Source organism: Musca domestica, unplaced genomic scaffold (assembly GCF_030504385.1).
Source record: "Musca domestica strain aabys unplaced genomic scaffold, Musca_domestica.polishedcontigs.V.1.1 118, whole genome shotgun sequence".
Classification (NCBI taxonomy): domain Eukaryota; kingdom Metazoa; phylum Arthropoda; class Insecta; order Diptera; family Muscidae; genus Musca; species Musca domestica.
The window spans coordinates 1,537,528-1,554,652 of record NW_026712149.1 but is presented as its reverse complement, the minus strand read 5'-3'; the positions used below and the strand labels follow the sequence as shown (position 1 = coordinate 1,554,652).

Below are 17,125 nucleotides of genomic sequence, written 5' to 3'. Positions count from 1 at the left end.
CGATCTATATATACAATGTTCCACCATAGCGAACTACAAATACCAATTTTTAGACAAATCCGTAAAAAAATGTGGTAAAACCGTCAAAATCGGGAGGTACCGTTATATTGGAGCTATACGAAAACGTGGAGCTATATAAGCAATATTCTATCACCGAAGCTGGAACCTAATACAAACAACAAATACTATTTATTAGACAAACCCTTGAAAACATGTGGCAATAATCATAAAAATACCGAATATCGGTAGGTACCTTTATATGTGTGCTATACGAAAAAGTGCACCCATATATTCACTGTTCCGCCATTAGAGCTAGAACCCATAAGGAACTACACATACCAATTCGTAGACAAATTGGTGGAAAATGTGGATAAAATCATCAAAATACCGAATATCGGGGCCTATCCCGAAACGGGGACTGATATATCACATTTGCAATACTTACCATCCCAGACACAATACAAACTACTGCGCATCAAACAATGTGGGCTGTATCGTTATTTCAACAGACGGACATCGTTAAATCGACTTAGAATTTTTTGCCGTTCATGAATACTTTATGGGGTCTAGGGCGCATATTTAGAAGTGTTACAAAACGCAATGACAATTTTCATATACCCTCCTGTCCAAGGTGGAGGGTATAAATGATTATTTTCATAGTCTAATGTTCTATGCCGATTTATGCTTGTCCGAGAAAGTAATTTCAGTTCAAGTTTAAACCGCACTTAAGCCTTAAAACAAATTTAGTGACAAAATGATTACTTTACATATAACGTTTAAAAACTGTCCGAAGCGCCTAAAAGTATGCAACAACAATGCTCCAAAAATGGTAAAGAAAAAGTGCCTATATCTTACACCGCATTGTGGTCAGGGTATTATGTTTTTGTGCATTTGTTGCGAGAAGGAAGCGAGATAGACCCATAGTTCCTTTTGATCGTCTGCATAGAATCACATTCTGAGTCGATTTATGCATGTTCGTGTATTTTTGTAAACAAAATACAGGTCGCATCAATGCCCGATTGAGATGAAAATTTGCGCAAATCATTTGTCTGGTCGCAGGACGAACCCTATAGAAATTAGAGATAATCGGTCAAAATTTAGATGTAGCTCCCATATATATCTTCGTCCGATTTACATTTCAATGTGCACAAAATGTGTAATATTAGTCCAAATAGGATAAAATTTAGCATGTAAAAACAAATTCATTGCTGAAATAAGTATGTTAATTTCTTTGGAAATCGGTTCAGATATAACTATAGCTCTCATATATATTTTTAATCCGATTTGTTATTTGTGTCCTCCACAGCCGTTATATGAACTCAGTAATACTGATATTCGGAGAAATACATCAAATATAGCTCATAAATAGTTTTCTCAAATTTTATCGAGATCGGTTCAGATATAAATATAGCCACTCGTCCGATAGCTGTTAAAACTATTTTAGTGACAGCTCATTATATTGTTTAGAAGCGTACAAAAGCATTTTGATGAGAATTTTCCAGGAAAAAGTTATTCGTGGTGGAATTCAAGCGTGGATTTCAATTCGAACAAATCTAAACTTATTCTAAAATTTGATGCTATTTCCGACATATTTTGCTTTAAAAAAATGTTAAAATTATGGCGTTTGACTTTGTTACACTTTTTTATATCACCCTGTATATTTCATCCGATGTTGTATTTAAGTCCCACACACCCCTAAAATGCTAACCACAACCGTTGGCGCCAGCTATCTGATAAAGCAAATAAATACCTCTGCTAAATTTTACAGAGATCGGTTCAGGTTTTGGATATAGCTCCATATATATGTACATCCGATTTCACGTTTATTGGGGCTAAATCAACTACCAACTAAAATAAAATTGATTTTGATGAATATCGGTTCAAACAAAAATGCCTCCGTAAACTTAGTAGAAATCGATTTAAATGTACCAAGTCGGCCCCGCTCGACTTAAGCCTTTCTTTACTATTTTTCACTTTACGTATATATGACTTACAGATGATAAATATACAACTTCGAATGGATTTAGGTTCAACCTAATTCTTGCGTCGCTTACAAAAACACTCACCTCCTTTTTCCAAAAAAACACAACATTCATATCTCCATTGAAAACACTTACCGATATTCGATATTTTAATGATTTGTGTCACACTTTCCACTGAAATTATTTTACATTTAATATTTGAAAGTCGTAACGGGTACAACCTCCTATGACAGAAAATTGGCTAGAGTCCTCGTCTTTTTGCGACATCGTTCAACGGAATATTTCAAAGTTGCTGTTTGGTATTGCCAATGCATATTATCTTCTCTGATGGAAAATTATCTAAATAGGCCCACTTTTTCGTATAGCGTCCACATAATTGGACGTAACGATATTCTGCACTTTTCACTTTTCAGTGGGCTGATTTCAAATTTGATATTAGAATTTCGTAATGGGTACCTCTTTCTGCTAGTGAAAATTACATCCTCGAATATCCCTCATACAATGGAACCTTCCGATATTCTGTTTAAAAGGAGACAGGACATTTAAGCAAACACATGTAATTCAGATAAGTGCATGCAATATTTATTTGAATTGGTAGAACGGTCCATATAATAAATTCGGCCCAATTACGGTTGTCGTTACTATGGTCGTCGTCGACTTTATGTGAGAGTCGCCCTCGCCGTCGCTTCGATTCAAAAATGGTATTATGGCAAGGCATAGAAGCGACATCGACAGTTTAAAATAAAAGTTGGCAACAAATAAAAAACGTTGGCAACACTCCCCTGTTATTGACAAAAAAAAAGATATTTTTTTGGTACTTTGAATTCTAAATTCGCTCTTTCGGAAAAATAAAAAATATAGTGAAAAAATGAAGATTATAAATACGTTACATATCTTAAGTTCAAGTGAAAATGAAGAGAAGATTGTATTAGTAGTGCAGCGGCGAGTGTTAAGGCAGCCAACAAACATATTTGCATTGCCTGGCCCTTGATTGTGTTGTTACAAAAGTGTTCAATAGTTTCTACTTTCCTTGTAGACTTTTTACCATTGTTTTTTGACCGAGAAGCTTCAATAGTAGGTTACATCAGTCTCGTCATCAGCATTGTCTACTTGCTCATTTTCATGATCTATAACGTCTATTACACTTATGTTTTCCTTATTTTCTATTCCAAGTGCACGACCTGGTGGATTCAATAATTTTTGAAACTGCATTATATTCGCGACAGACTCCTCCAAAGTCATTTGCTTAAAAATGCCACATCCATTGCTGCTGGTTTCACCCTTGTTGTGCACAAGTTTTTTTTAGTTTTAAATCTTTCCAAACCTAGAAGAATTTCAGAAAACTAACTCATAAAAACGTACAAAAATAATTTTCATTTTTACATACTTTTTGCCAGCCATCGGGGTCTCTAATCGGAGTCCCGTTTACATTTAATTTTGTAGCAATGGATTCCCAATCTGAATGAAAATTTGCTGGAACATGACCTTTGGTAAATCCTTTTGCCAAACATTGATTTTTTTTTTCAATTCGGAAACCAAAATTTCAAATTGTTTTGCTGTTGTTATTTTCGTGGTCAAACAAACATAAAATACAAAATGCTTACAATATCAACGTCGACTAAAAAGTACTATGTCGTCACAATTTTTTACGGCGACATATATTCTAAAAAATCGACTTCACGTCGACTGTTGTATCGACAATGATAATGGCAACCATTTGTCGCTATCGACAAAAAACGACAACCCTAATATCACTATTGTCGCCTCGACTTCATTTTGCGACGCCGACGATAACCGTAATAGGGCCGATTGTTTTAGGATTATTTCATGCAAATGTTAACCGCGGCTGCTCCTCGAATATTCCAAGCGCTTAGTCCAAATTTGGGCTCCTCCTAACATTTCGGCCGGTATCTCGCGAATAAATATTTCAATGTAGTCTTCCAATGCGTCGGTTGAAGCGGGCTAGGCTGCATAGCTTTACCAAAAGAATAGGTTGAAGGTGTTTAATCTCACGATCGACGCATTGATTGACGGTTAACGCCTAGTCAATTGACCGGTCCGGAACGTGAAATAAAATGTTCACCAAATTCACCTCTCCATAAGTCGATTGTTACTCGTTACCATGTGGCAACGTCTTGTTGAAACCACATTTCATTCATGCCAACAATTGCATTTTGGAGGAAAAAAAGTTGGATATCATATCATCAAAATCGACAAATCTGCATTTTTACGTATCCATTGAACAAAAAAAGTTTCGTAGCTGAACACCGTTTTTCGATTAAAAAATTTGATCTTTGCCCAACTTTCCATGAGGCCACTCTCCAAAATTTTGTGTTGCGGTAGGTCGTTGGGCTTCAATTCTTGCAACAGCTGTATTTTGAAAGGGTCATTAACACTGGTCGATACAGCTGCTACAATTTTTTTCAGTTCGTACTCTTCGTAAGCGTGTAAATTTAGTGGCAAGTTAAAGTTAAATTTGCAAGCGTTGTTGTCTTATAAGACTACTCATTTTTAAATTATAGACCAAATCGAAGATGTTCGACGGTGAAATAAAACACCGAACATGTGTGAGCTGTTTAAAGCAGTTTTACCAAAAATAGAATAGCTAAAATATCACCCTTTAAACGCCGAAAACGCCGATTTTGTTCGAACCAAAAACAATCAGAGTAAGCATTTTCTTTGAAGACCAGATGCATTTTTAATGTATATTTAACATGAATTAACTTGGTTTTTTTTTACATTTGTCATCATTACATACAAAGCCAGAGCGAAATGTTTTACGAATGTGAATTTTGTATATCCTCTTCTGTTTCAATGAATTTAGTATCTCTAAAAATTGTATTTATAATTTCCTGGTTTTTATACTTAGTTTAAGTCTAATAATTTATTATATTTAACAGTTTTCATATTTTGCTTATCTTGATTTTGGGGGGGTTGATAGAGTTGGGTTTGTTGTTGTTTCAATAAAACTTATACAAAAAAATTAGCCGTAGAAAAAAGAAGTGCAAAAAATGTGTTATTTATTTAATATTTATTTTTCTTTTGTTTTTTTTTTTTCTTTCTAATTTGTTATCATAAATTAGAATTGTTTTCTTTAGTTTTCTGCTTAAAAAAGTTTGTTTTGCTCTTCCAAAATTGTGTGTATTTTCGAAAAGTAAGGAAAGGCCATAAAGGGGGAGTAGGAAATGGTATTGGCTTAGTAGCTTGGATTATAAGGGGGAGTTTTAGATCTTCTTATGTTTTTATTGTTCGTTTTGTTTTCCTTTATTCTTTCTGTTTTTTTTTGGTTTAAAGTACAATATATTTTTTTAAGACATAAATTATTTTTTTGTTAGTTTTGTGTTTGCTTTGCAATCAAATTCGAAATAATTATAAATAATTTAATAATATTTGTAGATCTTTTCATTTGGAGAGGCTTGATGGGACATGCTTGTTTTAAATTGCATTAAACAAGTTTGTATTACAAAATCAGTGCTGAAGCAACAATTTGTATTCTATTTATTTTTACAAAGCAACTTAAAATTTGAAGACAACAATTTTCAATTGCAAATCTATCCAAAAAATAAAAAAATGTAGTCCATCATTTAATGAGTTTATATTGTAATGTAGGTAATGAGCAGATACTGTTTAGCATTCCAGAATTGCGTTTTAGTTTCTCTAGGTTTTTTGATAGATAGTAATTATCGGTCTGCTATGTGTCCTTGATTACATTCTGCAATTTAAAGTTAATTTCATGCATTTTGGGCCGCGAATCTAGTTGTCCAGACTTCTTGGAATAGTTTTAAAGTCTAAAAGAAATTTTAAATTCCATAATAATATCTTCATCACTTTGTATCAAAATTGAAATTATTTTTCGGTGATTAACTATTGAAAATTGCTGTATATTGTGTCTGTGAAAAGTCCCAGTTTTTTTTTAGGATTTTGAATTGATTTTGTCACGTTAGACGTTACATAACTTTATTATCATTTTATAGCATTATAACGGTTGTGGGAGTGAGTGAAACTTAGAAATGGCATGAGCATAAAATAAATTTAACAATACAAGTGATCAAGTTGCGAGGGCTGGTTTTCTTTAAAGTATTTTGGGAGATGACAAATTTTTAAAAGCTTAATCACAAACTTTTCAATCTTGTAAAAAAGACTATCTCCTATTTTCTATAGAATTTCGTTTAACACCGTCATACGCATGTATAAAAAAAGTAACTGTGTAACTTTAGGGACGATCATTTAGTGCCTGAAGTCTTCAGACATTGACTCACTCCCTACAAAAAAAATGAAAAAATAAAACTTAAATAGGCCACATATTCAATGAAAGTTATTGATTAAAAGTACAGGGGCTCATAAAAGACGAAAAGAAGGAAAATAGGTGAGCACTAAATATATACGTATCGTCATCATAGTCTGCAATAAAATTGTTCTCAACAGACAGGAGGAGGTTTTCATTAAATACAAAAAATAAACTTAAACAACATAGCATGAGGGGTTTTATGATTTTGTGTGTGTGTGTTTTGTTTCAGAAAAATTGAAATGAGGTATCTATACACGACGTTTATGCTGAGGTTGGTGCTGCTGTTGTTGGAGAACTTGTTGTCGAATTGACATTTGAGTTATTTTTCGAATGTCGCAATTGCATTAGATAGTGTCGTTGTGTTGGTTTATGCAGAGCCAGCTGTGTCAGGGCATCATCGATGGAAAACCATTGACGTTTACGTCCAATGCTGCGCGAATCTTCCCATTCTTCCAGTTCTTTGGTAACGGTCATAACGAAAACCTCTGTACGATGCATGTGATCCTGATTCTGTAATAAAGAAAATGTTATAATTAAATTACGAAGAATTTGACATTAATCTTTTTTGTATTCTTTATATTCCAAAGAGTTGTGCTATTGTGTTCAACATCGCGAATACATAATTGTTCTTTTCTTAGTTTTCTGGGTATAAGGTCAATGGTAAAGTGTTAGAAATACAGACGACTAGCGCTGCATGGTAATATACTTGCACCGTGGTCGATTAATTTTGTTATAACACTTTCCCCAATCTTTCCAGATTATTAGTTCGTCTTTAAAATGTGACATTTCTCTTACAGTAATCGAATCTCCTACAACATACTTCGAAGATCCCAAAAAGAAAATATATTCAGTTAATTTTTATGACTATGTCCTATATTCAACGACTCCCTTTTCTTTTTACAGCTTGAACAAAATGGACCAAACAAGCGGTTGCAATCATCTGTCATAATAATCTTAAACAAATGTAAAAACAAAAAGTATTTAATTTACCTCAAATACCCCTAAACATCTGCCCAATTTGCCCATAACACCGGCTTCCTCCAACACTTCTCTAACAGCCGTTACCGAAGGTTCTTCTTCGGGTTCTACGCCACCACCTGGCACAATCCAAAGTTCAGGGCGTCTAGAAGACGTAACAAGCAAAACCTAAAACAAACAAGCAAAATAAGTTGTAGAATTCTATAGATTTACTTAAAAAAAAATATACCTCAGCTTCTGCTTCGGAACGGACACAAATACAGGCGGCACGTCTACGGAAGCCATCCTTATCGTAGATACGTGTGGAATTTGGTTTTTCCTTTACCATCTGCAATAAAAAGAACAGAGAAATTAAAGATTTATCGCAAAACAAAATAAACAATGAAATAACTATAATTATTCGTAGCTATTAACTAATTCTACAACCTGTTTCTTATAAGAAACTGCTTATTCTTGATAAAAAAAATACAGTAGTTTTTACTCTTCTAGCTCAAGAGAAAAAAATCCAAAAATAAAATGTGATTTAAGGTACTTTCTGAAATATTCACTACTATATTTTATTTAGTGTACTGATAAATATGTTGATAATATAAATTAGACATTTTTTTCAATTGTTAATTTATGAATGGAAATGTAGACACAATTTCATTTATGGCTGACTCCATTCACATCAATTTTCAAAACCATATAATATATATGACTGAACTTATTGCGGACTTTAACATAAAATCCGTTCATCACAGAGGCATTGCGATTTTATGGCTTAGGAGAGAGCCAAAGAGGTAGCATGGTTTGGGTTATGATTGGTTTGATTTAAGAATGGACAGTTACAGGGGAGTCGGCAACAGCATCATTGACGTCAGATATTTAATACTGCAATGGTAAGTCAGTATTTTTTGCGATTTTTAGATCAGACCTACTAAGTGTTAGAAGGGAGATTCTTCTTCCTTCCAGAGATTACCGGCCAGATGGCCTTAGATATGCTGCAACTGGTTTCCAGTGCCATTTTCTTAGACTAGAGGTTTTTTGAAGCAGCTAACGTAACAGTTTTTTTGGTGGTTTAACAGTCTCATCAACCAATAGATCAATCGACTGAGAACCCCCTCGAGTTAATTCAATAGCCACGGTCCTAGACATTGTGCTATATCCTGGAACCCAACAAAACTTAATGTAATCTCGTATTTCAATGAAGGTTTTCTAAGTCAAGACTTAGACATTTGACTTGATAGCTTCAAGGACCGCCTGATTGTCGGTATGTCTTGTAACTGGTCCTGTTATGATATTGTTTAATCCTTTTACCTTCTTGATTGGAAGAATCTTTGCCAGAAAAACGCAGCAATTGTTATCAAGCTCATATGAGTGTTTAATCACAGGATTAGGACAGAATAAGGCAGCATCGGTGCCTTCATATATTTTAGAGCTGTCTTAATATGGCCAGATCAGAAGAAGGTTGCTACCAGCACAGGCGTCCCTATCTGGTTGGACATGTTAACTTCAGCTAGTAATTCCTACTAATTGGTATGTCCAGGATTCGTTTATGACCCCCCGCGAAGTGTGGTATCTTCCAGTGGCTTAAAGTTTAACACCACATTCAATGTAGATCGAAGAACGCTTTTGAGAACCCCGGTTGGCAATAAGGAGACGGCTTTCTGCAATGTGGTTGATTTGGACACTGAATTCAATCGCATAATTTATATTTTTGAAAATTTGTATGTTTTTGAATGCAATATTTTATATTTCTAAAAAATATAGCTAGTATTCCGACGCAAAATCCCAATAAAACTTTAATTTTCCTACTAGTATTTTTTATACATTTTAGACTTGGATGGAAACCGGATATTGGAGAAATATGAAGATCAGAATGTCATTATGACTCCACAATCAATTAATTGAGCGTTTTCTCAAAGAACTATTTATATTTTTCTTATTTTTATATTTTCTTATATAAAAGTAATAAAAAAATATATAAAATTGATATTGACGCAAGAGGAAAGAAAGTATTTAAAATTTTGTTGGGATTATTTGTACTAGAAACAAGTAAAAAAGCTGTAAGTTCGGCCGGGCCGAACTTTTAATACCCTCCACCATTTGGTACAAATTTGGCAATTTCCAAAAAAATATAAAATAAATAAATAAAATAAAAAAAATCCTTTAAAAATTCTGTTAAAATCTTAAAAATACCGAATGTCTATACGACGACGTATACATGCATAGGCAACTTTTGTCATAAGTTATTACAACATTTAAATGCGAAACATGAAGAAAAATTTGTTTATAATGTAGCTAAAATCATCAAAATACCGAATATAGGGGGTACCGTTATATGGGGGCTATACCAAGACGTGGACCTGCACAGACAATTTTCTGGCATGGGCTGAAGTATCCATTACGAACTTCAAATGCGAAATTTAAAACAATCCCGGTAAATAATGTCGCTAAAATCATCAAAATACCGAATATCGGGGGGTACGGTATATGGGGCCTATACGAAAACGTGGACATACATGGTCCATTTTCTGTTTTCTGCTGCTGTATCTATTACGAACTTCAAATACCAAATTTGGAACGGTTCCGTTAAATAATGTCGCTAAAATCATCAAAATACCGAATATCGGGGAGTACGGTATATGGGGGCCATACGAAGACGTGGACCTACATGGCCCATTTTCTGTTTTCTGCTGCAGTATCTATTACGAACTTCAAATACCAAATTTGGAACGGTTCCGTTAAATAATGTCGCTAAAATCATCAAAATACCGAATATCGGGGGGTACCGTTATATGGGGGCTATACGAAGACGTGGACCTGCACAGATAATTTTCTGTCTTAGGCTGTAGTATCCATTACGAACTTCAAATGCCAAATTTGAAACAATTCCGGTGAATAATGTCGCTAAAATCATCAAAATACCGAATATCGAGAGGTACCGTTATATGGGGGCTATATGAAAACTTGGACCTACATGACCCATTTACGAACTTAACCTGCCTACTGGCAAAATATACATGTGTGCAAAATTTTAGCCTTCTATCTCAATTTGTTCGAAAGATAGCGTGATTACAACAGACAGACAGACAGACGGACAGACAGACAGACGGACATGGCTAAATCGTCTTAGAATTTTACGCTGATCAAGAATATATATACGTGAGTATTTCGAGGAGTTACAAACGGAATGACAAAATTAATATACCCTCCATAGTATGGTGGAGGGTATAAAAAGTCGACAATTGTAGGCTTTAGATATTATATTTTGAACAATTATTTGCTATAGTACCAAACATTTGGCAATAAAGTTTCATTCTAATGTGAGCAAGAACAAAAATTTGCAAAAAAAAAAAGTCTGTAACTACATCAAGTACCGACACTTTAACTAGAATTTTCCGCACGTCATCGAATCCAACAAATGGTAAAAGTTTATGCAGCTTTATTTCTTATCTGTTCAAACAAAACCACTCATACCACTTGTTCCTTATCATTCATTGCCAGCGAAGAAAGAAAGCAATCAAATCAGTATAGATATATGTATGCATAAGAATAAAAATTGTACCAGCATGGGAAATAAATAAAACTGATAAACACGAGTTAACAAAATGCCCCGGAGCATTTGACAATAACATTGAGTATTAAGCACGTGTAAAGTCCATTGGAAAAAGTGTGATTAAAATGTGGCATGAATTATCGCATCCATATCTAGCCACAAGCATTAGAATGATATGGCATAATTTGGGTTTTTTAAGAAAATATGCTGAAACATCAAATCAAGAAGAAATTTAACACGAATTTTATCGTTACATTGATATTTTTCTAATTTGCAGCTTAACCTGCAGTTCATTGAACATAGATTCTTACATATATAAAAAAATTAATTCTTACATATATAAAAAAATCAGACGTATGAATATAGATCAGAATACAGGGAACTTCGCTTTGAGTAAACACTAACCTTGTCATTCTGTTTAAGGGACATTTTATTATTGTGTATCACCATAAAAACGCAAGTCTTTGTAACGTCTGTTGAATCACCATATATTGTTTCTAGTATTATTGCTAGTATTTTAATTGGGATTTCAAGTTATTACGGCTATATAGGTCAATACTTTCGTATGTCCCCCATATAACATTAATTTCTTATAAGGTAAATGTGCCTAAATTCGGCATGTCCCAGTAGTCGGCACCTTTTATTTTTAAGCCCAAATAAATGAAACTATTATAACTAAATGTTTTTGTTTACTTCAAATATATTGTCCGCTATCTTTGTGTACAATTTCGCTAAGAGAAGATGATTTATTCTACTAAAAATAAATTTTTGTCTGTGAAAGTCCTCAACAATCCATATTCTTAAGAAAAGTACAATGAAGACGTCGAATCAATTTAACTAAACAAAAATATTATATTTTTATGAATTAATTTGTTAATATTATTAATTATTCTCACAAAAAAATCGGTATGCCGACTGTTGGAACATGCCATACCGACAATTGGCAAGTGGCGCCGACTACTGGCAAAAAGGCATTGTTTTAATAAAACTACAAATTTATGAAATTTAATAAAAAGTTATTAAACCTTTTTTTATTGCAAAAACTATACAAAATTTCGAATCTGAATAAATTAACTTTTTAATAATTGAAAAGTTCTACTCAGAATTGTGAGCGATTAAAAACGCGAAAATCCTAAAAGTGCCGACTACTGGTACACTTACCCTATTTCGTTTTTATGTTTTATGTGTTTGAAGTTCTTAATGGGTACCTTCAGGATGAAATTTGTCAATATATATGTCCACATATAGAATAGCCCACATATACATATATGTGGGAATAATCATCAAAACACCTAATATCGAGAGGTACCGTTATATGAGGGATATACCCAAACGACCTATATATACAATGAAAAATGAATTCGGTCCACCTTTTCTTTTATTTGTGGAAAAAATAAAAATCGGTGTAACCATATTAGCGTTTCGGATTATTGGCTACCAGAAAATGTCTTGAAAAAAGTTTGTAACAGGTTCATTTGGACATATTTTGCAATTTTTTTCCTCATGGAGAAGAGTATATAAAGATAGGTCATACTGTACTCTAAAGCACGCTGAAGAAGAAGATGAATCCTACTGGTATCACCCATTTATTAAAATCACTATTTTAAGTCCGAATTCGCCTGCCTAATGATATACATACTTGGTGGCATTAATCTAATTTACTTGTGTTCGTTTATATAAGGGAATTGGGTGATGACTGGTATTCCATTTTGTTCACATGTTTTTCAAGACTCTGGAATTTATATAGAATTACATACCAATTAATTTTGTAGAAAGTATTCCGTTACACACAATATGATTTTATGCGTGCTAGTGTAAGTTTCTTTTTCTAAACAGACATGGTTATGTGTATAATTTTTAACAATCGTTTAACTAAGTTTTTGATCTAGTGTAACTATGCTACTGTTCGAACATAATTAGGCAAATACAATTCCAAGCAAACGAATAATTTTAAAATTCTCATAAGAATACCTCCTTCATTATTCAAACTATATCGCTCAAAAAAAAAAAAAAAAAATAAAGAATAGTATCGCTTTTGGATTTAGATATGTGGCCCCATAGTACTACCAATTTAGCCCCGGACGGCTGTTGCATGTATATTCGTTTTTCGTTAGGGTTTTTGTAAAAAAGAAATAGATTTGGAATACTCTGGTATTACAAGGGCACTAGTTTAATAGATTATATATGTATATCAAATAGCATTAATATCAATGAGATCAGTACAATTATAAACATCTTTAATATACTTACTTTGGCTGGTTTTTTAAATAAACAATAGATGCGTTCTGTTTTAAGAACTTTAAGCGTTGTTCCTTATAACGGCGGGCTAAAGTTGGTTGCTTGTTTTTATTTAAGATTGAAGGCTTCTTCCTGACAAATTATCGACAAGTATACTGTGGGTGTTGCTATCGTCCAGCCTGCCCGCTATGTTGTTGGTATGTGGTAGAGCGTTCTAAATTAAGATTAACAACAGTTTCTCTACAAGGAGATTAACTTCCCACGCATATGCTTGCAGCTTGTTGGATGATAGCTGGATTTATGATGACGAAATAAAATCAAAACGAATCAGGTTCGATGGCAATATTGGACAGCAACGAAAATCACACGGATAATGATGGAAAGAAATGTAGCAAAAATACGTCGACTCTTTCGTTTGGGAAAGTATTAGTAGCTGCGCTTTAGAATTTGTCCAAAATGAAGGAAGGAAGTTTTACTGTCGTTTATGCCCAATTTATGGTGTAAAAATGTTGAATTGGTAGAATATATAATGTAGTAGGAGGACAAATTAAATTTCAAACAAAATTGGAAGAATAAAAATAATAATATTGTTGCTATTGCTGGGCGCGCTTGGGAGGAAGAAGTTAGCTTTGCACGTAGAGCATTTTGGTTTTGTTTTTGTTGCTGTTTTATCGGCTGGGTGGCTAGACAGCTGCAAGAGTTACTGTGGGTCAAGCAGCGAAGATTGTTGCTGTTTTCTGGGCAGACAGTTGTTGAAATTCTGTCTGTCTGGTCTCTGCTGTTTTTCGCTTTATTTTTGTTAAATTCTTGTGTGTTGTTTTTTCTATTTTTTTTGCAATATTTAACTTGTTTTGTTCTTACTTTGCCGTCTCCACCACAATCATTTACAATTTGACGTCTTTGCAGTTGTTGTATTTTTTGCAAAAAAAAAAAAATTGCGCGACGACACAACGTCCTCTGGTGATGGGAAGAAGTGCGGAGAGTAGGTGCAAAACGACCACAAAGACGACGATGTGACGACCGACCGACCAACAATGGCAGAGGGGCGTCAGACGATGCAATGTTATTGACGGGAGAACGGGCGCCGACCGACACCTCACAAAGACGAGACTTTTTCTCTGGTATATGTGTACCACAAAAGAAACAAAGATGGTGGTTCTTCTTTTCTTTTGCCTCCGAAGCAGAAACAGCTGTTTTATAACAAATAAATCAAACGCCACATTTTCAAAGAAGTAGGTGATGGATTCGTTCGTAGAGGTCTTCCCTTTCTTGAACCCTTAAAAAATTCAAAAGTGCTAAAATTCTGGAATTTTTGAATGTTTAGGGCTACTGCGTTATTGTCACGTATCTAATCACCGTGGGTTGTAACCGTTTTTTCGCCAGCGAACCACTTTTCATTTGCATAATTAGTCGAACTATGCCACACTTTTGGGTTGGATCCTTTTTATTTGTGGTCGTCGCAGAGGTTCGTTTCCACGTTGTTGACACTAGAATTGTTTGTTATCACGTTGCAATATCCCTCAGTTTGTCGTAATGTTTGTTATAAGTCAATAATTTAGTGCAGCTCGCGACTTTCACTATTTTCGTGGAATATTTTTCTTTATCGCGGAACACAAAATAAAAATAAATTAATTTCTTAATTGCTCAGCTCACCGGCTGAAAAATAGGGCTATACAAGTCGACTTTCTATAGAGTCGATAAATTTGAACGAATGCGTGAATTGAAGGAATCAGCCAAGAAAAATGAGATAATGGAAGAATCCGCAAAGAACGAGAAGTCGGTAATCGGTAGAACTTTAAATAATTGTTCTGTTTCAGAAGTTGGAAGATGCTAATAGCGCGTTTATACTATTGAAGATTAATCCAAGTGGGTTTAATAGATATAGGCTTGTTCTGATATCTTTTCTTTATATCCAGTGAGGATAAAGTTCACATTATCGGAATTTCATCATTATTTCATTATTCCGATAAATTACATATCTTTGTTTTTATATATACTTTTCGGTAGATTTGGCTTCATGGTAGTTGGCAGTTACTTCATTTTTTCACAATGGCGTCTTCATTTTAGTTTAAAAATAATAAAGAAAGCGAAATTGTAATTAATTTCGTGAAATAAGTCTATAATTGTTCAATACAAAATAAACGATTTACTTTGTCAATTTTTTAGTTGCATAAACTTTGCTGTTCTTTCCATATTATCAATATAAATATGGCAACATGAATTCAGTAAACTTTATATTAAAAGGTAAAGGGAAGATGGTCTGAACTTTCGCTTATCGGACAGTTCATACTTAAATAAAATTTGTAATAACGAAAAACGATTTGTGTCCGAAATCACTTTTTTATCTATCGGAAAGATGTAAAAATTGGCCTATGTGTATGTATGGACACACTTTTTGTGTCGAAATATACCTATATATAACCAGGGTTTATAATTCTACTGTCAAATTTACAATAGTAACGAAAATTTTCAGCCTTGCCAACAAATGGAAACACACATGGTATAATTATTACAGGTAACAGGAAGTCCCAGCTGATTTGACTCTATAGTAATACTAGTGTCAAACTCGATATGACGTTTTGTGATATATTTCCATTTCTTGAAATACAATAGGTATACCCTTTTTTGATATAAAATTTCAACATATTTTATGCCTAATAATATAAAAAGTCGCCGTTGTACATAACAAAACGCCAAAAGCGATGCTTCGGATATTTTTTTGCGGTTAAGGAACAGCTATACCATGTTAGATAATATATTCGAATATTTCATGTTTCCTAAAATTGCAAAATGTAGAATACTTTATGTATGTATGCTGTTTGATTTCAACTTGAAAGTGATGTTGCCTTTTCCGCGATTTTAAGCGATTGCTTGAAGTGTTGAGAGATTAGGATCAACAGCTAACAACTATACATTCTGGGGAATGATGTGAAAGCATTAAAATTAAATATTTTAAGAACTATTCCTCTGCATTTTCAAATAATAATCCAAATTCCAAAAATGTATATTTTTGAAATTAAAATAATTTGTTGAAAATGTTTACATTTTTGGACACATAACTCTGACACTTGTATTACGTACAAAAAAAAATGTATTTGGTTGTTGTTACGATTGTTGTACAACAACACTTGCTGTTACCTGTATTCTTCTACCATGGGAAACCCATTACAAAAAAAAGAAACATTAAGTTCGACGGGCCATAGTAAAAATAAAAAGGTAAAGTTATTTCAAATAAGCATTCCCAATTCTGCATTTTCTGTAATTTACTTCGTCAAATTAATGGCATAGAAAATAGGTTCCCATCTCTTATCATTATAAACATATGATTGCATGACTTTACCTTCTTAATTTTACCATGCGCCGTGCAGAACTTTTAATACCTTCCACCTTAGGGTAAAGGAAACATTAGAACCCATTATGACCCACAAATGCCAATTTTTAGACCTATTCGTGGGAAATAGTGTCAACAATCATCAAAATACCGAATATCGGGAGGTACCGTTATATGGGGCTAAACAAAAAATAAAACATACAATGTTTCGTCATTGGAACTAGAACCCATTATGACCCACAAATTCAAATTTTTAGACAAATCCGCAAAAAAATGTGGCAAAAATCATCAAAATACCGAATATCGGGATGTACAGTTATATCAAAACGTGGACTGATATATCTCATTTTCAATACCAACCATCCCAGCACAATACAAATTGTTCTGCCTTACGTCAAATAATGTGGGCTGTATCGTGATTTCAACAGACGGACATTGTTAAATCGACTTTGAATTTTAATAGGGATGTTACAAACGGAATGACAAAGTTAATATACCGTCCTTTCCAAGGTGGAGGGTATAAAAAAAGTCATGCAGTTAATGTTTGCAATTTTTCCAAACATGATGCCATCACTGTACCTTTCTGATTCTACCATGGATAAAACAATATTGTTCTTCTATTTTGGACTCAATTTTGTGGAATGACCCCAACATTCCATTGAAGTTCCCCTACATTAGTGTACAAAATACTTTGTATCATGGTACAATGAATTCAAGGTAGGGCAGAACTACCATATGATTTCAATTTTTTTATTTTCTAGGCTTAA

The 17,125-nt window shown here is 33.7% G+C and overlaps 1 protein-coding gene across 1 annotated transcript; it reads right to left on the bottom strand.

The window, feature by feature from the left end:
• Positions 1-6,488: 6,488 nt before the first annotated feature.
• Positions 6,489-14,715, bottom strand: LOC101898577 (diphosphoinositol polyphosphate phosphohydrolase 2). Its single transcript, XM_005191959.4, has 4 exons — positions 13,040-14,715; positions 7,478-7,576; positions 7,261-7,416; positions 6,489-6,780 (listed from the first exon to the last, which is right to left on the bottom strand). The coding sequence occupies exons 2-4, from the start codon at positions 7,574-7,576 to the stop codon at positions 6,532-6,534; spliced, it is 504 nt and encodes a 167-aa protein (XP_005192016.1). The 5' UTR covers positions 13,040-14,715; the 3' UTR covers positions 6,489-6,531.
• Between the last annotated feature and the right edge of the window lie 2,410 nt (positions 14,716-17,125).